The 20,346-nt window shown below is 44.5% G+C and overlaps 1 protein-coding gene across 3 annotated transcripts in view; it reads left to right on the top strand.

The window, feature by feature from the left end:
* The window catches only part of nr3c2 (nuclear receptor subfamily 3, group C, member 2), a 104,762-nt gene that overhangs the window by 59,769 nt on the left and 24,647 nt on the right, over positions 1-20,346 (top strand). For 2 of the 3 annotated variants that reach the window (XM_029749732.1, XM_029749731.1), the window contains exons 3-4: positions 2,926-3,062; positions 20,083-20,199. In XM_029749732.1, the coding sequence (XP_029605592.1) occupies positions 2,926-3,062; positions 20,083-20,199 (254 nt within the window). The remainder of the gene's footprint in view (positions 1-2,925; positions 3,063-20,082; positions 20,200-20,346) is intronic. The other variant, XM_029749733.1, reaches the window with a different exon arrangement.

Here is a 20,346-nt window from a genome sequence, read left to right as displayed (position 1 = left end):
CAGGTATGCAGAGATAGCCCATAGGGAATAGGGTTCCATTTCATATGCACCCATGTCTGTATGTAGCCTATGTAAATTCTCTATCCTGACTGGGCTGGGTGTTGTCTTCCTTCACTATACTACTGTTGGAGCTGTGTGTGTGTGCACAGTCACTGCAGCCAGCCTTGGCCCGCTGTCTGTCTGCTTGTTTCATAAGCAGGAGTCAGGATGACCTACATAACTCCTCCCAGGGAGGGGAAGTCACCTTGTCGGGGACCGACTGGCAGCGAGGCAGGGGCGGGGGCGCGGGGGGTGGGTGGATGAGTTCATTGTGACGTGGCAAGGCAACTGGCTTACTGGCCCTGTATTCACCACGCATCTCTGCATCGTTTTGCTGATATTACAGAGTTCAGTCAATGCATTTTGGTGTGGGAAAGATGACTGGGTTTGTGGGAAACGAGGTCTGCTTAGCAGGCTGATCATAAATAGAACCACCCAAACACACACACACACACACACACACACACAGGCCCAGTGCCAGACAGATCCACTCACACACACACACATCTCGATAGAGACTCCTCTAAGCGCGCTAAGAAATTGAATGTGTGTGTAGATGGTCAAGGTTGAATTAGATCAGCGCTCCTGATCGTATCTGCTTGCCACTGTTGGTTTACCCCCTCCAGCAAGCCCTGGCAGGAAGTGTGTGTGTGTGTGTGTGTTAGAGCCAGTGTGTGTGCCTGAGTGTGTGTGTGTGTGTGAGTATGTGTCTGTGAGAGAAAACAGCTCGTTTGATGAAGGATGTCGGTAGAATGCTAACCAGACAATCACCTTGTGTGTTATTGATTGAGATGAGAGAGGTAATTAGATGGAAGGAGGGGGGCTGGAGGGAGATCGTTTTTAATGTCTTGATACGACGTGTCCTGGTTTTGTACCCATCTCCTTGTTTTTGTTGTTTCGGTGGGGGGTAGGGTGCGTGTGTGTGTGTGTTTCTATGCATGTGTGTTTATTTGTGTGCATAGGTTATTTGTGTGTAAATCAGCAAAAATGTGTATTATAGACTAAACATATATTTTTTTTAACCATGTACAACTTTTACTCCACAGTACTGTAGCCTTCATTAAACACTTCAAATACCCCGGGAATAATAAGCCTTCTTGTCAATAACAACGCTGTGCTCTGTTTGGTCTTTACGTCTCTCTCTACATAGACTGCTTTTGGTAATGGCTGACTCAATATCTGGAGTAGACATTAATAACTGACATTAATGAATGGCACGCCCTGAGAAACAAGCCTTCAATATGTTACCCACTGTACACAGTGCATTCACAACTGCTCCAGAGTTTACTCCCGCAATTTAGGCTGATGCCATGTGCATCATTTGAAAGGGTCACTTTCAAACCTTTCCACAGGACATCACTGTGCCGCTGCCGAGTTCCTGCCCCGAAAACTATGTCAGGTTTCACCCAACGATTTAATCTGATCTCTGCTGATTCAGCGAAACTATTTGGAGCAGCCAGGCCTGGTCCGTTTTTAAATGTTTGGGCAAAATGTATACTTCTCTCCTTCCCTTCCTCTCTCTATCTCTCAGTGCTCAGAGAGATGTATTTTATGGTGCGTGCAACTTACAGTATAGATGTGAATTTATCTACCGTAACAGCATAGTCATATCTTATCAAAGCCTCATTTTCCACCATGCCTAAGTACAGCAGGCCAATTGACCAATGACACTGGCTACACAGTACAATATTGAGTCGTCACTCAGTATTTTTTGCATAACCCCGGTACGCTCTGGTTAAGTTCACCTAAGGCATAGGTGAACTCGTCTGGCATATTATTAGAAAATGTCCCCATAAGCCATAATGACCCCGTAAGCCATAGTGACCCCATAAGCCATAGTGACCCCGTAAGCCATAGTGACCCCGTAAGCTATAGCATGACTCACAACATGATTGAGCAAACTTGTGTGATGTGTCATCACATCAACGCGTACATATGTGGCCTACAATGCCCTGAGCCCAGTGACTAAGCGATCCACCTATATACCTGGGTGTGAGTGTGTGTGTGTGTGTGTGTGTGTGTGTGTGTGTGTGTGTGTGTGTGTGTGAGAGTGACTAAGTGTTCAACCTATCTGTGTCATCAATAACAAGTTACGTCCTCGCCCCTGATTACCACCTGGAGAATCATTAACTATGGAGCATGACTCAGTGACACAACAGGATGTGAACTCTGCAGCCAGGTCAGTCCATAGTGGGAGCTGTCCCATCATCAACTTGGCTGATAGTCTATCTACATTGGTTTGACATCTCTCTCCACACGTGGACAACGGCATAGGTCAGACCTATAGCCTACATATCTTAGAATCCATTATTTAGGAAACGGTTGTTTCAAAGTTGACCTTAGACATCAGCGATAGGTAGTTGAAGGGGAGATATTGTTAGGTCAGCCTAGTGTAACATCTGCTAACAGTTTCTGCCTTTCGACTGTAGTGTTTCTGACTTTAACCTGTACTCTGTCATCTGGGCCAAATCAACTCCACAGTCTTGCTGTTATTCTGCACGAATACGCACGGAGGCACGCACGCACGCACGCACGCGCACACACACACACACACAAACAGACAAAAACACACACCCCCCTCCTCACAGCCTCGTCTGTCCTTTGTTTTTCTTAGCCAGCTAAAGACGTCTCCTCTGTGTTTCTGTCAGCGTCATTTCCAACTCGCTGCAGTAAATCTGACAAGTGCAAAGTCTTTTCTCTTTTCTGTCAGTTGGCAGGGATCCGTATGGTTAGCCACATCGTGCGGCTGATGTACTGTTTACGTAGTAAAAATGTGAATGTTTCACAGCATCTCAGAGGCCTCCGTTTCTGATGTTGTTGGATAACAATTACTTTGTCAGCTTTAAAGGCTAAACTGTGTCGTCTCTGTGTGTGCTTTTGTTTCAGCGCGTCGCTGAGACACCCGTCGTCCACAGCCAAAGTGTGTCTGGTTTGCGGGGACGAGGCGTCGGGATGTCACTACGGGGTTGTTACATGCGGCAGCTGCAAGGTCTTCTTCAAGAGAGCCGTAGAAGGTAGGAAAAGTATGATATGCCTTTCCGTTTGGGTCTGGGTTTGGGTGCTTACTAGCGTGCCTCCTGTTGAAGTCTGAGGAACCCTCCCTTCTATGGCCTCAGACTCCAAATGGGACACAGTGTAAAGTAAAGTCTTAAAGAAAGTGTGACATGCATTTTAAAGAGCTTCTGTTTATAATCTGCTTTTCTGTCTATAGTAGTACAGTTGTTTAGGGACAGTCAGAAGATGTGAATATGGCCTTTAAAGATAATTGTCGGCCATTTTGGTTGTGTGCGAAACACAACCCCTCCATTAGCAGGTTTAAACCTCAATACTAAGTTAAATTAGCGCCCTGGCGCTAGGCTAACTCACACCAGTCTCCATATAGTCTCAGAGGAATAACCTCCAGGAGAAAATGCTGAGCTAGCAACAAAGTAGTCCAAACCCAAAACATACTCACCCAGAGAGAGGTGACACCCGACCAGTCAGTCTAAAGAAACACTAGTAAAGTTTAAAAGGAAGTTGTAAACTGGTGTTTACGAATGACTCCATTTTTGGAGCTTCTAGATAATTACCTGTGAAATATTTATAGTTTTAAATAGAAATGTATGATTCAGTCAGAAACAAATAAGGTTAAATTGCTCAGCGTGTACAGTTTGTGGCCTAAGATGACTGAAAACATCATAAAAACCTCACAAACTACATACTTCTCCCATAACAGCCCTTTATGCTGTGTTTTAGCTGGGGAAAATCAACAAAAACTCATAATTCGCTTTTCATTTCTGTGTGTAGCGTGAGCCGCTGGGCTAAATCTCACACACACACATACGTGCACGGACACACACACACACTCTCCGAGGAGGCAGGCAAGCACAAACAAGGCAGTCGGTAGGTGTTTTTTCAGCAGTCAACTGAGGAACTACAGTGAACTCCTATTGAATTATGTCTTCATTTGATGATATTTACAAACAGTCAATATATGTATCCCTATGAAACCGGATTAGGTCTCCTGGGTTATCGGATCAGAAATGATATCATTCCACTCTGAGCGTGCCCGGGAGGGCTGGGGAGAGTTAACATATAAATAACAGCTGAAGATCTGTGTGTTTGTGTGTGTGTGTGTGTGTGTGTGTGTGTGTGTGTGTGTGTGTGTGTGTGTGTGTGTGTGTGTGTGTGTGTGTGTGTGTGTGCAGCTGTTTGTGCAGGAAGCAGGCAGCAGAGTTGGCCACATGAGGTTGGTTAAGAGTGTTATCACCCAAGCCTATTCAGTCTTATTTTAGGCTCATTCAATTCCAAATGGGATACACAGTAGGAATCTGTAGACTGTTTACCTCATGGGAAACTGCTGTGATTTCTGTGGAACAACTGCTGCTTTGTTTACTTGTTCAATTAGCCCCTAAACATGTCCTCTTTCCGTGTGTTAGATAGCCATGTCAAATGATCAAATCAAATTGTATTTGTCACATGCGCCGAAAATAACAGGTGTACACTTTACCGTGAAATGCTTACTTACGAGCCCTTTCCTAACAATGCAGAGTTAGAAAAGTAAGACAAATGTATAAAAAATGTAAAAGGAAATAATAATAAAAATGTAAAAGGAAACCATAAAATAACGAGACCATATACAAGGAAAACCGGTACCAAGTCAATGTGCAGGGGTACGAGGTAGTTGATGTGAATGGGGGCGTTCTCGGCCCTCTGTTTCCTGTAGTCAATGAACAGCATACTCACGGAGGTGTTCCTTTTGTCCAGGTGGGAAAGGGCAGTGTGTAGTGCAATAGAGATTGCATCATCTGTGGATCTGTCGGGGAAGTATGATAATTGGAGTGGGTCCAGGGGGTCTGGGATGATGGTGTTGATGTGAGCCATGATCAGCCTTTCAAAGCATTTCATGGCTACAGATGTGAGTGCTACGGGGTGATAGTAATTTAGACAGGTTACCTTGGCCTTCTTGGGCACAGGGACTATGGTGGTCTGCTTGAAACATGTAGGCATTACAGACTGGGTCAGGGAGAGGTTGAAAATATCAGGGAAGACACTTGCCAGCTGGTCAGTGTATGCTCTGAGTCCTGGTAATCCGTCTGTGAATGTTAACCTGTTTAAAGGTCTTACTCACATAGGCTACGGAGAGCATGATCACACAGCCATCCGGAACAGCTGGTGCTCTCATGCATGGTTCAGTGTTGCTAGCCTCGAAGCGAACATAGAAGGCATTTAGCTCGTAGGCTCGCGTCACTGGGCAACTCGCGGCTGGGTTTCCCTTTGTAATCCGTGATAGTTTGCAAGACCTGCCACATCTGACGAGCATCAGAGAGGTGTAGTAGGATTTGATCTTAGTCCCGTATTGAAGCGTTGCCTGTTTAATGGTTCGTCAGAGGGTGTAGCGAGATTTCTTATAAGCGTCCGGACAAGTATCCTACTCTTTAAAATTACTTAAGGAGAAGATTGTGTCACATCTAAACTGGTACTGTCAGGTATTGTAGGCCATCACTCTCTCTTAGAAATGGAATAGCCTAGTTACAAGCTATAGGAATTGTGGGTAATGTAGTGTCTTGTATATTATGTTTGAACTGACTACTCTGGGGTCTGTTCTGGTGCAGCTGCTGCCTGGTCAAACTCTATGTGAACTAGTGGGCTGATGTCATCAAGGTTGCTTGTACTGTAGTATGTGTGTCCTTTGTGATGTGTGCAGTGAGCCCAGCTAATGCTTACCTTACCTGACATCAGCATAGCTGCTATGAGGGGGAGGGTGGTGGAGAGAGGATGAGAGGTAGAGGGGGAGGGAAAGAAAGATAGAGGGGGGCGAGAAAGAAACGGGGGAGGGAAAGAGAGGTAGGGTATAGAATGAGAGTAGGAGAAAAAGACAGGGGAATTGCAAGAGAGACAGAGGGCAGAGAAACAGACATAGAAGGGAGGGGGAGTGAGAGAATGAGGCAGACAGAAAGAATGAGAGAGAGAGAGCAAGAGGGGGAGACAGACAGACACAGAGAGGAGGGGCTGGGAGAGAAAGTAAGCGAGAGAGAGGGAACAAGAGCGAGAGAAAGAACTAAAGTGATGTGTCAGCACCGAGCTCCGGAGAGGTGTAAGTAGGACGTGAGGAGACGTTCTACTTCTTCTCCTCCCCCTCTTCCTCTTTTCTCAATGTGAAAAACCTGGCCTCTGTGAGTCTGATAATGAGCTATGAGAGGAGACTGCAGAACAACGTCAATACAACGGTAGAAATAATCCATGTTTAATTTCTGTCAAGGCGCCCCTCAGCTGCCTCACAGGCACGACGGCCTCCGCCTGCCTCTGCCCATTAGACCCAGTTACAGACTCAGAGTCTCAGACCCATTTACAACCCACAGCTAGTTAGTATTCTTTACTCATCGTCAGCTCACATTAAAATCCTGTGGACTAGGGAGGGGCCGCTTCCTCTCAATGACAAAGTTGAGGAGTCTATAGGCTGGTCTCAGATCTCTTTGTGTGGCATTGGCAATAACCATAGGATTAGGCGATACTGTACAAAGGACCATGCTACAGAGTGTGTGAGCAGTGGAAGGAACTGGAATATAATCCATAATTCAGGTTATAATTTTGGGTTAGACGAAAGCTAGGTATTGACTGGGTTTGTGTGAATGGTAGTTTTTGGTGGTTTGGTAAGTGTAGATTTAAACTGTGGTTGGCTGAACAGTACACCACTCTGATCTCAGTGGAACTTCTCATATACAGTATATACACCTCTTGGGCCAGTAACCGAAAGGTTGCTGGATCGAATCCCCGAGCTGACAAGGTCAAAATCTGTCGTTCTGCCCCTGAGGAAGGCCGTTAACCCACTGTTCCCCAGGCACTTAATTGACGTGGATGTCAATTAAGGCAGCCCCCCCCCCCACCCGCACCTCTCTTTGAATGCATTCAGTTGTACAACTGACTACATATCCCCCTTTCCACTCCATACTGCCTCCCACCAGACTGAAACCAGATGATGTTTAATTCATTATAGAAATGTTCGCCCACTAACTGTAAACATCTCTCATTTCAATGAATAAATATTCCATAGTAATTTAGAGAATAACGGTGTATGCATTTTAAAACTCATTCGTTTGTCTTTTTATACACATTTAGTTGATATGACAAATAGCCTTCTCTGTGTAGCTGAGCACAAGGCATCATTTATTGAGCTTAGCAGCTGTTGCTAAATGAAAAGGGTTACGGTGGCTTATGAATAACACCCAGAGGTATTGCTGTAGAATCATTATCTCCTATAAAGTTATAGACAAATTATCATTCATTTCTGAGCCTTGTTGGTCGTTATTTCACCGTACCTAAAGTATCTACAAAAGTAACTTTTCGGGGTTACTGTCGTCTCTGTTACCTCACGTAGGAATTTGGTTTTGTATGTGACTTGAATTGACTTAGTATAGGAGACAATGCATATACAAGCAGTTAGAAAAGTGTGGACACAGTACGTTTCCAAGCCAAGCATCTTCACATATTGAACTAGTCTCCACTACCCCCTCCCCTAAAGCCTCCCCTATCCCTACCCCTCCCCTATCCCTACTCCTCCCCTATCCCTGAAGTCATCCCTGAGACAGTGTGTTGATACAAGACAGCTGGGCTCTGTAAACCACTCCATGTGGACTGCTGCTCTGGGCTATGTCTCCAACGGCACCCTATTTCCTAAACAGTGCATAGGGCTCAGGTCAAAACTAGTGCACTATAATAAATAGGGTGCCATTTGGGACGCATCCCCTTTCTGGTCTGGAAGACTTTAACTGTTGAGTGCTGCTAGCTTATTATTCACATGTCATCAGTGGTTTGGCATACCGTTCTGTTTAATAATATTCAGTACAGTTCCTTTATTCCATGACTTATTATTTTACTGGCTTTTACTTTATTGAACTCAAAGGTCTACTGTGAAACCGTTGAACCGTGTTACAGGCTAGCTGTGTATAGTATTGCAGTATGTGGCACGGGGATGGTTAGCGTTACACTGATGTAAAGCTCTCCCTCTCTAACGCTCCCTCTCATTCTCTCTCTCTTTCTCTTCGGGCATCAGTGGAAAAGTTCATCTGAGGACACGAATGGTACTGTTTATGAGTTGACTGGCAAGTCCGTGCTCCAATTAGATGGTTTATATTTTGACCGACAGGTCTGTGCTCTAATCAGATGTGACGCCTCCTCCCACCTCCTCTAGCTGGGCTGTGTGCCTCATGTTGTCTCATATAACAGCATCTGAAACCCAGCCATTTATTAGACTCAGTCCCAGTCCCTCTCAGACGAATGGCATACATGTCCTTCTATCAGACTTACAGTAAACATACATTGATGTAATGTATATTTATTACAGTCATGCTATATGCATTTTCACATTTTATAGAGATGTGATGTCCTTTGACTACTCTGATATATTTTAGATGAATTACAGTCATGCATAATAACCAGTTAATACCCATCATAACAATAAGCATAGTGTTCCAAAATTGCATATTTATCCAAGTTGTACCATACAATGCACACCACTTGTCCCTTTAACGTAAGGTGAGGTGAAGTAAGCAATCATGGATTATATCAAAGCAGGCATTATAGCAATCTAATCCATTCTAACAACGTTACATAAACTAACAGTAAGTCATTAAGACCACCTCTTAGGTTGTGTTTGACCCACTTCGTTAAGGTTACCTTAATCTCGGTAAACCCAGAACTAAAATCTCGCCTAATTACTGTAGGTCAGATGCTCGTCAACATTTATATATACCTAGTCTGTCCACGAGAAATTCAAGTAACCAAGACACCCAGTGAAAGCAGCTTTTGATCAGGCACCTGTATTAGAGCCTATAGACACCTATATAATCCAAGACGACAGTGCCCTCCCCTTGACCCCATTAACGACTGTCAACGTAATTAGTGAACAAGGCCAGACAGTGACTGAGTGAGGGTGCAGAATTTCCTTAAGCCTCTAGTAATTATGCTAGATAATTAAAAGTAATTGTGTCATTAATGAAAGCCGAACCCTTTCCCACCAGATTTGTATTAATTAAATGTTGCAGGCAACAACAGCTGTGGATGATGCATTGATAAAACACTAGGCCTGAATACTATATTTTATTTTGGCAGATTATAGTAATTGGTTTAGCAACATGAGTAAGTAGGCCAAGTACTAGGGTTACCCCAGGTTCATTCAACTATTGTCTATCCTCTGAATGCTAGTCACCTTAGTAGCAGTCCTGGTTTATTGTATAGGCCTTTTAAACAGTGCTACGTGGATGTAGGTCTACGGCAGGCCTTCTTCGACTTGTCCAGCTCCAGACCCAAATGAGCCTACAGTATCAGTGGTTGCCAGTTATTATTCATTGGTTCATTCTAGTATTGTGCAGCTTAGATGAATGGTAGGTAGTAGTCTTAGTAGCAGTCCTAGTCCATTGTATAATAGACCTATGGCAGTGCTATGCGGATGTATCGTAACCGTGAGTGCCAGTTAATATCTAGCCAACAGACCGACCGGTCCCTCTGTGTTTCCTCTGTGTCCTTAACTCAACCTGACCTGAGATGACCCATGTAGGTGTGTGTGTGTGTGTGTGTGTGTGTGTGTGTGTGTGTGTGTGTGTGTGTGTGGAGCCACTCATGCCCTCGTTGCCCCGTGGCACTAAAGGCCTCAATCACCACCCATCTACTTCCTCTTCCAGGCTGATACCTTTGTTCTTTGACATCAATGCAAAGAGGGTTCCAAGCGCTGGGTCGCTGGGTAGGATACACCTTAAGTGTTTAACCAAATAACACCGCCAGGCCAATCAGATGGGCTTTATCAATGTTATCACTGGCCCATTGGTTTGTGGTTGATATGCGCAGGGGCAGTGTTGATACAGTTGTGGTGTGGGGGTAAGTGCGTGTGGGCGGGTGTGTGTACTGTTGATGTGTGTGACTGTGCTTTGCGGAACGTTTAAAAAAAAATAATGTGTGTGTTATGACTGATAGGTATCTGAAATTAAAGTTGTATGACTGTACCTACTACACAAAGCCAGATTAAATCACGTAGGTCTATATTATGCTAAATATGCAAGTGTGCCAATTATCCTACACCTACAGTATGCATGTCATTACATAGACTGTTGAATTATTGCATCACAAATAGTAGAATTCCTATAGAGGGACTAAGCACTGTGGTTGTCGTGGTAAAGCAGGAAGTTCAACCTGTAGGGGCGGATGTGGTTGCCGTGGTTACTGGGTTACCTTTAGGATAGGCGGTGAGTCAGGTCAGTCAGGTGACCTTATAAAAACAGCAAATCATGCGTACACTGTTGTGACAGACAGGGCAGTTGTGAAATCCAAGAGGGTTGTATATGTGTAGCTATTCGCCCCAGAAACAGGTACTGAAGCACTTTCTGATTTGTTTAATTTGGAAGAGAAGCCACGTTTGTTTTGGTCCGCTGCCGTAAATGTTCATTTTCAAAACCGCTCTATAAAAGAACGCTGCTCCTTCCTTCCAAATAGAAATCAATTATATTGTCTTTCATGTTCATGTTTTTAAATTGTAAAGTATTTTGTCTGTAATGTCTTTTTCGCTATGTGTTGGACCCCAGTAAGACTAGCTGTCACCATTGGCGTTGACTAATGGGGATCCTAATAAATCAAATGGAGGTCCAAGAGAACATCGACCACTAGATGAGGTGTGTGTGAGAGGGGAGGATGGAGAGGTAGGTTAAAGAATGGGGACTATACCTTCATGGATATAGACTATACCGTCATGTTGAAATAAAGCCACATTAGAATGGGGACTTGATATAGACTACACCGTCATGTTGAAATAAAACCACATTAGAATGGGGACTTGATATAGACTATACCGTCATGTTGAAATAAAACCACATTAGAATGGGGACTTGATATAGACTACACCGTCATGTTGAAATAAAGCAACATTAGAATGGGGACTTGATATAGACTACACCGTCATGTTGAAATAAAACCACATTAGAATGGGGACTTGATATAGACTACACCGTCATGTTGAAATAAAGCCACATTAGAATGGGGACTTGATATAGACTACACCTTCATGTTGAAAAAAAGCCACATTAGAATGGGGACTTGATATAGACTACACCGTCATGTTGAAATAAAACCACATTAGAATGGGGACTTGATATAGACTACACCGTCATGTTGAAATAAAACCACATTAGAATGGGGACTTGATATAGACTACACCGTCATGTTGAAATAAAGCCACATTAGAATGGGGACTTGATATAGACTACACCGTCATGTTGAAATAAAACCACATTAGAATGGGGACTTGATATAGACTACACCGTCATGTTGAAATAAAGCCACATTAGAATGGGGACTTGATATAGACTATACCGTCATGTTTAAATTAAACCACATTAGAATGGAGACTTGATATAGACTATACCGTCATGTTGAAATAAAACCACATTAGAATGGGGACTTGATATAGACTACACCGTCATGTTGAAATAAAGCCACATTAGAATGGGGACTTGATATAGACTACACCGTCATGTTGAAATAAAACCACATTAGAATGGGGACTTGATATAGACTACACCGTCATGTTGAAATAAAGCCACATTAGAATGGGGACTTGATATAGACTACACCGTCATGTTGAAATAAAGCCACATTAGAATGGGGACTTAATATAGACTATACCTTCATGTTGAAATAAAACCACATTAGAATGGGGACTTGATATAGACTACACCGTCATGTTGAAATAAAGCCACATTAGAATGGGGACTTGATATAGACTACACCGTCATGTTGAAATAAAACCACATTAGAATGTCCCGGTGAGAGAATAATGACCATGGAGATATGTAAGGCTGTGAGCCTGCGGTAAAATAACAGAAGTTTGAGATAATAGGGGAGTAGATGGGAAACCCAGATCAACTTGGTTGGTGGGTGCCTATTCCCTCTTTGAATACAAAATGTATAGAGTGTGTGTGTTTGAATAACTTCCTCAAGGTGTACCATGAATCTAATAGGAACGTGTTGAGAACTTCTATTGAAAGATACCACTCTGACAGACGTCGTCATTGGAAACAAACTAGTGCTTTTCATTCTGAGCCTGTGTCAAATTCTCCAGCGTTTTTTTTTTGTCTGGTGAAAGCCATTTAGGAGCTGACTGCCTTAATCCAACAACAACAGTCGTCACACAGTTGTATGCAGCCAAGGCGGCCTATGTCAAATGTGTTGGATGTGTGGTTAAAGAAATTGCCTGGCTAGGATAGACATACCACTGGCAGGATTTCTGTTGTGCGTGCGTGTGATGCTCAGTAAACACTAAATATAGCCTAGCCTAGTGACAAGTGTCTTAGACAACGCCTCTTCACTCAATGCGGGACAGATATCGGACAACCTATGACCACGAAACACGAGCCACGGTCTCAAGTTCAGACTATTTAAATAGGAACTGCTTAAAGGCTGCAGTACTGTATGGCCTAAACCTGAATCTGTGGAGGACGTGGGCCTCTCAGACTCTTCTTTCAAGGACGTTTTCAGTATCTGGCAACCTGGGCCAAAAAAAAAAGAGTTGTTCAAAAGGGAGACATAGTATTCCCCACATAGTAATATCCCCATAGCTGTTTTATGCTCCAGTTGACAGTCAGGGTCCGCTCATAGGCCGGTTGTGTCACGCCCTGACCATAGAGAGCCTTTTATTCTCTATGTTGGTTAGGTTAGGGTGTGACTAGGGTGGGTAATCTAGGTTGTTTATTTCTATGTTGGCCTGGTATGGTTGTTTATCGTTGTCTCTGATTGGGGATCATATTTAGGCAGCCATTTCCCCACTGTGTTTTGTGGGATCTTATTTTGAGTTAGTGCATGCTGCACCTCTTATGTTACGGTCCGTTGTTTGTTTCATAAGTTTCACAAAAATAAAGATGTGGAACTCAGAGCACGCTGCGCCTTGGTCCGTCTCTCCACACAATCGTAACAGGTTGCCAGATTTTGATGTCACAAATGCATCAAAAAGGAGACATCAATGGAGTCCATTCAGGAACTCCCTTGGTTGCCATGTAATGGAGTTCTCTCTCCTGGAGCTGGTTGAGCACTTACAGTAGTAATGTAGCCGTAGCCCTTTTAAGATGATTGCAGGAGATGTTATATTGTATTAAAGTATAGTATTATAGAAAGGAAACTATGTACAAAATGTGTTTTTGGTATCATGATAAAAAGTATAATGTTGATTTGATCTGTTCCATGGTATATGAAAACATGATGTAATAATGGTCCACCATGTCCATCAGTGCACATTCACATTCTAGGAATGCTTTTATGGAGTACAAATGGAGTCAATGGTTTCTTGGATTAAATCACATCCATTTTTATTTGTCACACGCACCGAATACTGGGCATCTATAAGGTCTTACTTATGCATACATTTAAGCAATGAGATATATATATATATATATATATATTAGACACACAAAACTAGTCAAAAGTTTTGCTTTACTTACAAGCCCTTAACCAACAATGCAGTTTTTTTTTAAATACCTAAAAAAAAGTAAGAGATAAGAATAACAAATAATTAAACAGCAGTAGTAAATAACAATAGCGGGGCTATATACGGGGTACCGGTGTAGAGGTAATTGAGGTAATATGTACATGTAGGTAGAGTTACTAAAGTGACTATGCATAGATAATAACAGAGAGTAGCAGCAGCGTAGAAGGGGGGGGGGGCAATACAAATAGTCTGGGTAGCCATTTGATTAGCTGTTCAGGAGTCTTATGGCTTGGGGGTAGAAGTTGTTTAGAAGGCTCTTGGACCTAGACTTGGTGCTCCGGTACCACTTGTCGTGCAGTAGCAAAGAGAACAGTCTATGTCTAGGGTGGCTGGAGTCTGACAATTTTTAGGGCCTTCCTCTGACACCGCCTGGTATAGAGGTCCTGGATGGCAGGAAGCTTGGCCTCGGTAATGCACTGGGCCATGCGCACTGCCCTCTGTAGTGCCTTGAGGTCGGAGCCCGAGCAGTTGCCATACCAGGCAGTGATGCAACCTGTCAAGATACTCTTGATGGTGCAGCTGTAAATCATTTGAGGATCTGAGGACCCATGCCAAATCTTTTCTCCTGAGGGGGAATAGGTTTTGTCATGCCCTCTTCACAACTGTCTTGGTATGCTTGGACTATGTTAGTTTGTTGGTGATGTGGACACCAAGGAACTTGAAGCTCTCAACCTGCTCCACTACAGCCCCGTCGATGATCAAATGAAATTTATATATAGCCCTTCTTACATCAGCTGATATCTCAAAGTGCTGTACAGACACCCAGCCTAAAACCCCAAACAGCAAGCAAAGCAGGTGTAGAAGCACGGTGGCTAGGAAAATCTCCCTAGAAAGGCCAAAACCTAGGGGAGGGAGGGAGGGAGCTATAACAGACTGACCCTAGACCCCCGACACAAACTACTGCAGCATAAATACTGGAGGCTGAGACAGGAGACACTGTGGCCCCATCCGATGATACCCCCGGACAGGCACAGCCTCCACACCACTAGAGGGATATCTTCAACCACCAACTTACCATCCTGAGACAAGGCCGAGAATAGCCCACAAAGATCTCCGCCACAGCACAACCGAAGGGGGGGCGCCAACCCAGACAGGAAGACCACGTCAGTGACTCAACCCACTCAAGTGACGCACCCCTCCTAGGGACGGCATGGAAGAACACCAATAAGCCAGTGACTCAGCCCCTGTAATAGGGTTAGAGGCAGAGAATCCCAATGGATAGAGGGGAACCGGCCAGGCAGAGACAGCAAGGGCGGTTCGTTGCTCCAGAGCCTTTCCGTTCACCTTCACACTCCTGGGCCAGACTACACTCAATCATAGGACCCACTGAAGAGATGAGTCTTCAGTAAAGACTTAAAGGTTGAGACTGAGTCTGCATCTCTCACATGGGTAGGCAGACCATTCCATAAAAATGGAGCTCTATAGGAGAAAGCCCTGCCTCCAGCTGTTTGCTTAGAAATTCTAGGGACAATTAGGAGGCCTGCGTCTTGTGACCGTAGCGTACGTGTAGGTATGTACGGCAGGACCAAATCGGAAAGATGGGTAGGAGCAAGCCCATGTTATGCTTTGTAGGTTAGCAGTAAAATCTTGAAATCAGCCCTTGCCTTAACAGGAAGCCAGTGTAGGGAGGCTAGCACTGGAGTAATATGATCAAATTTTTTGGTTCTAGTCAGGATTCTAGCAGCCGTATTTAGCACTAACTGAAGTTTATTTAGTGCTTTATCTGGGTAGCCGGAAAGTAGAGCATTACAGTAGTCTAACCTAGAAGTAACAAAAGCATGGATTAATCTTTCTGCATCAATTTTGATAAATGGGGTCGTGCTCAGTCCTCCTTTTCCTGTAGTCCACAATCATCTCCTTTGTCTTGATCACGTTGAGGGAGAGGTTGTTGTCCTTGCCCCACACGGTCAGATCTCTGACCTCTTCCCTATAGGCTGTCTCATCATTGTCAGTGATCAGGCGTACCACTGTTGTGTCATCAGTAAACTTAATGATGGCGTTGGAGTCATGCCTGGCAGTGCAGTCATGAGTGAACAGGGAGTACAGGAGGGGACTGAGCACGCAACCCTGAAGGGCCCTGTGTTGAGGATGATCGTGGCGGATGTGTTGTTACCTACCCTTACCACATGGGGGCGGCCCGTCAGCACGTCCAGGATCCAGTTGCAGAGGGAGGTGTTTCGTCCCAAGGTCCTTAGCTTAGTGATGAGCTTTGAGGGCACTATGGCTTTGAACAATGAGCTGTAGTCAATGAATAGCATTGTCACATAGGTGTTCCTTTTGTCCAGCAGTGAAAGGGCAGTGTGGAGTGGAATAGAGATTGCATCATCTGTGGATTTGTTGGTGCGGTATGCAAATTGGAATGGGTCTAGGGCTTCTGGGATAATGGTGTTAATGTGAGCCATGACCAGCCTTTCAAAGCATTTCATGGCTAGAGACGTGAGTGCTACGGGTCGGTAGTCATTTAGGCAGGTTACCTTAGTGTTCTTGAGCACAGGGACTATGGTTGAAAATGTCAGTGAAGACACTTGCCAGTTGGTCAGCGCATGCTCGGAGTACACGTCCTGGTAATCCGTCTGGCCCTGCAGCCTTGTGAATGTTGACCTGTTTAAAAGGTCTTACTCACATTGGCTACCGAGAGCATGATCACACAGTCTTTCGGTACAGCTGGTGCTCTCATGCATGTTTCAGTGTTACTTGCCTCGAAGCGAGCATAGAAGTTATTTAGCTCGTCTGATAGGCTCATGTCACTGGGCAGCTCTCAGCTGTGCTTCCCTTTGTAGTCTGTAATAGTTTGCAAGCCCTGCCACATCCAACAAGTGTCGGAGCCGGTGTAGTACGATTCGATCTTAGTCCTGTATTGACGCTTTGCCTGTTTGATGGTTCGTCAGAGGGCATAGCAGGATTTCTTATAAGCTTCAGAGTTAGAGTTCCACTCCTTGAAAACGGCAGCTCTACCCTTTAGCTCTGTGCGAATGTTGCATGTAATCCATGGCTTCTGGTTGGGGTATGTACATACAGGCACTGTGGGGACAACGTCCTTGATGCAGTTATTGATAAAGCCAGTGACTGATGTGGTGTACTCAATGCCATCGGAAGAATCCCGGAACATATTCCAGCCTGTGCTAGCAAAACAGTCCTGTAGTTTAGCATCTGCTTCATCTGACCACCTTTTTATAGACTGAATCACTGGTGCTTCCTGCTTTAATTTTTGCTTGTAAGCAGGAATCAGGAGGATAGAATTATGGTCAGATTTGCCAAATGGGGGGCGAGGGAGAGCTTTGTACACGTCTCTGTGTGTGAAGTAAAGGGGGTCTAGAATTCCCCCCCCCCCCCTCTGGTTGCACATTTATCATGCTGATAGAAATGAGGTAAAACTGATGTAAGTTTCCCTGCATTAAAGTCCCAGGCCACTAGGAGCTCCACCTCCGGATGAACATTATCCTGTTTGCTTATGGCGGTATACAGCTCATTGAGTACGGTTTTAGTGCCAGTATCGGTCTAAGGTGGAATGTAGACAGCGATAACAAATACAGATAAACTCTGTAGGTAGATAGTGTGGTCTACAGGTTATCATGAGATGCTCTACCTCAGGTGAGCAAAACCTTGAGACTTCCTTAGATATCGTGCACCAGCTATTGTTTACATGTATGCATAGGCTCCCGCCCTGCGTCTTACCAGAGGCTGCTGTTCTATCCTGCCGATAGTGTATAACCCGCCAGCTGTATGTTCTTAATGTCGTCATTCAGCCACGACTCGGTGAAACATAAGGTATTACAGTTTTTAATGTCCCGTTGATAGGATATACGTGCTTTCAGTTCGTTCCATTTATTTTCCAGCGATTGAACATTAGCTAGCAGGACGGAAGGCAAAGTCTGATTAGCCACTCCTTGCCTGATCTTCACAAGGCACCCTGATCTTTTTCCGCAAAATCTCAGTTTCCTTCTCCAGCGAAAGCTGGGGATATGGGCCTGGTCGGGTGTCTGTAGTATCTCCCTCCCGTCCAACTCAATGAAAAACTCTTCATCTAATCTGAGGTGAGTAATCGCAGTTCTGATGTTCAAAAGCGCTTTTCGGTCATAAGAGATGGTAGCAGCAACGCGATGTACAAAACAAGTTAGGAACAACGCGAAAGAACAAACAAAACAGCATGGTTGGTTAAGAGCCGATAAGACGGCAGCCATCTTCATATTTATTATAGTGGAGGACTAGGTGATGAATCTGGAAATGGGGAAATCTGTTGGAATAAGTTGAGTTTCTAAGTATGTGAACGAATATATTCTCAGTAGAGCCGATGAGGATAAACAATATTTGTCCGGTTCATATAAAGTGTACGGGGCTAAATCCCTGGAAAAGGGATTCATCACTTATCAGCAAACACACCTTTTGTAAATGTTGAAAAACATAAAATCCACACTCACCCACCAATACATACAAGAACAAACAAAATACTGTACATGTACACACACACACAATTTGGAGTGTGTAACTTTCTGACAATGATTAACATGATTCATGGAAATGAGCTGGACACTGGATAGAAGGGCTCCAAGACAAGTTTTCCTTTTTTCAGAGTCTGAACCATCCAGTGAGGGGGCGGGAAGAGGTTAGGAGGGGGTGGGGTGGGGTTAGCGTTGTGCGTTTCCTGTGTCGCAGTTTACTGTTTTTTAGAGCAAGAAAAATGGGCTTATGTAAGAGTCATGTGACTTAGACAGAAATAGTGGAGGACTGGGGGGAGCTAGACCTAGCTACAGCTGCTGCCTCTCCTTCCTTCTCTCCTCTCCTCCCTTCTCTCCTCTCCTCTCCTCTCTCCTCTCTTCTCCTCTATTCTCTCCTCTGCTATCTCCTCTCCCTCCTCCCCTCCACTTTCCCCTGGCAGAGATCAGACTACACACACACACACACACTGTGCAGCTTCACACACACACACACACACACACACGGTATGGTCACACATACTGTACATTGACGCACAGTCATGGATGCATGCACACAGAAGGCCAATGTAGCAATATGCTTGCATGCCAACACCCCCACACACATGCTCAGAAACGAGTATACATGCAGGTACGCACGTACAGTAGGTACTCACACAAACATGCATGTACCAGTGGAGGCTGCTGAGGGGAGGACGGCTCATAATAATGGCTGAACTGGAGCAAATGGAATGGCATCAAACACCTGGAAGCCATGTATTTGATGTGTTTGATACCATTCCACTGATTCCGCTCCAGCCATTACCACGAGCCCGTCCTCCCCAGTTAAGGTGCCACCAACCTCCTGTGGCACTTACGTAGACACTCAGACTTTGTCAACATCAGATGAAATGTAATGAACTAATGTCACTGTATCCTGTTTTCTGTCTGTACTCTGTGCATCTCGCTTGGCTACTTCCTGTGGCTGTGACATACCATAGTGAAGGTTTTCGGGCCATAGCTTGGGTCTGTGTGTGTGTGTGTGTGTGTGTGTGTGTGTGTGTGTGTGTGTATGACAGTCACGGTGTTTGTGTATATGTGTGTGTTGCTTCCGTGGTGCGGCGCAGGCACGCTGAGCTGGCCGTCCCTGGCCTGGGGAACGAATGTGTGTGTGGGCGCGTGTGGCACTCTGAGGCTGGCGGACGTGTAGAGAGGAAAAGAAGAGAGGGGTGAAGAGAGGAGAGGAAGAGGAGGAGGAGACGTACAGTGTTGGTCCAGTGGAGCGGAAGCTGGCTTTCTGAAACAGGAGATCATTTGGTTTAGCTGTGGGCTAGGCAGGGAGGCAGAGGGGGATTCTCTGCCTGTTAGCGTCACTGTCAGAGACTGGAGCAGCCCAGGCACTAGTCAGAGAGAGAGAGAGAGAGAGAGAGAGACACACACACACACACACACACACACACATAAACGGGCTGCGCACAGGCATACACACACACACAACCGATGCCTCAGCCAACCACACTCTAGTGTTTATGTATAGTACCCATTTACCATACAGACACACCATTAGTGACTATTTATAGTTCTAGTGGAATAATCCTATTTGATGTTATGTGCAGTCAATTCTAAAGCCTTCGTTTCTATGGATGTAGTATTCATATCATGACCATACTGGCCAGTTGAGGAAATCCTCAGTATATGTACTGTATGTGTCTGTGTGCAAGAATGGCTTAAGGTATCAAGATTTCTTGGTATTTTAGGTTGTTACAGTATATTATGGAAACACTCCAATGCATTTGAATACAGATGTAGGATCTTAATTTGAGCCAGTTTGCTACAGCAGGAAAATAATCCCGCTAACAGGATATGTCAACGATTATGTTGATTATAATTAATGGACATTTTTGTAAGGGGTTGATAAGTTGTTCGTAAGGGAAAATCAAGTCTGAAGTGTCAAAGTCTAAATAACTTCAGATGCATTTTTAAACATTAAGTTTAGGGTGATCAAATTAAGATCCTACATCTGTAAGTTATCCTATTGTCCTTCATATGTTTCAGCTTCCTGCTGTCTTGTCTCTCAGCGTTTGGCTCCCTATTAAACTTCCTGTCTTCCTGTCTGTGTGTGTTAAGGCCAGCACAACTACCTGTGTGCCGGAAGGAATGACTGTATCATCGATAAGATCCGGAGGAAAAACTGTCCGGCCTGTCGAGTACGGAAGTGTCTCCAAGCCGGGATGAATCTCGGAGGTACGGAATCATAAATGCCAGATATCCTAAATATGTACCTATGCATCTGAAATAACACCCTATTCCAAGGGAATGTGAGCTTTCTAGGACGAAGGGCTATTATTGCTGAACGGCCAATCAGATTCCTAGTCTGATCATAGGCAGGTT

This window comes from Salmo trutta, chromosome 4 (genome assembly GCF_901001165.1).
Source record: "Salmo trutta chromosome 4, fSalTru1.1, whole genome shotgun sequence".
Lineage (NCBI taxonomy): Eukaryota > Metazoa > Chordata > Actinopteri > Salmoniformes > Salmonidae > Salmo > Salmo trutta.
Note: the sequence above shows the minus strand (reverse complement) of the source record. Positions and strands in the feature narration are given on the sequence as shown.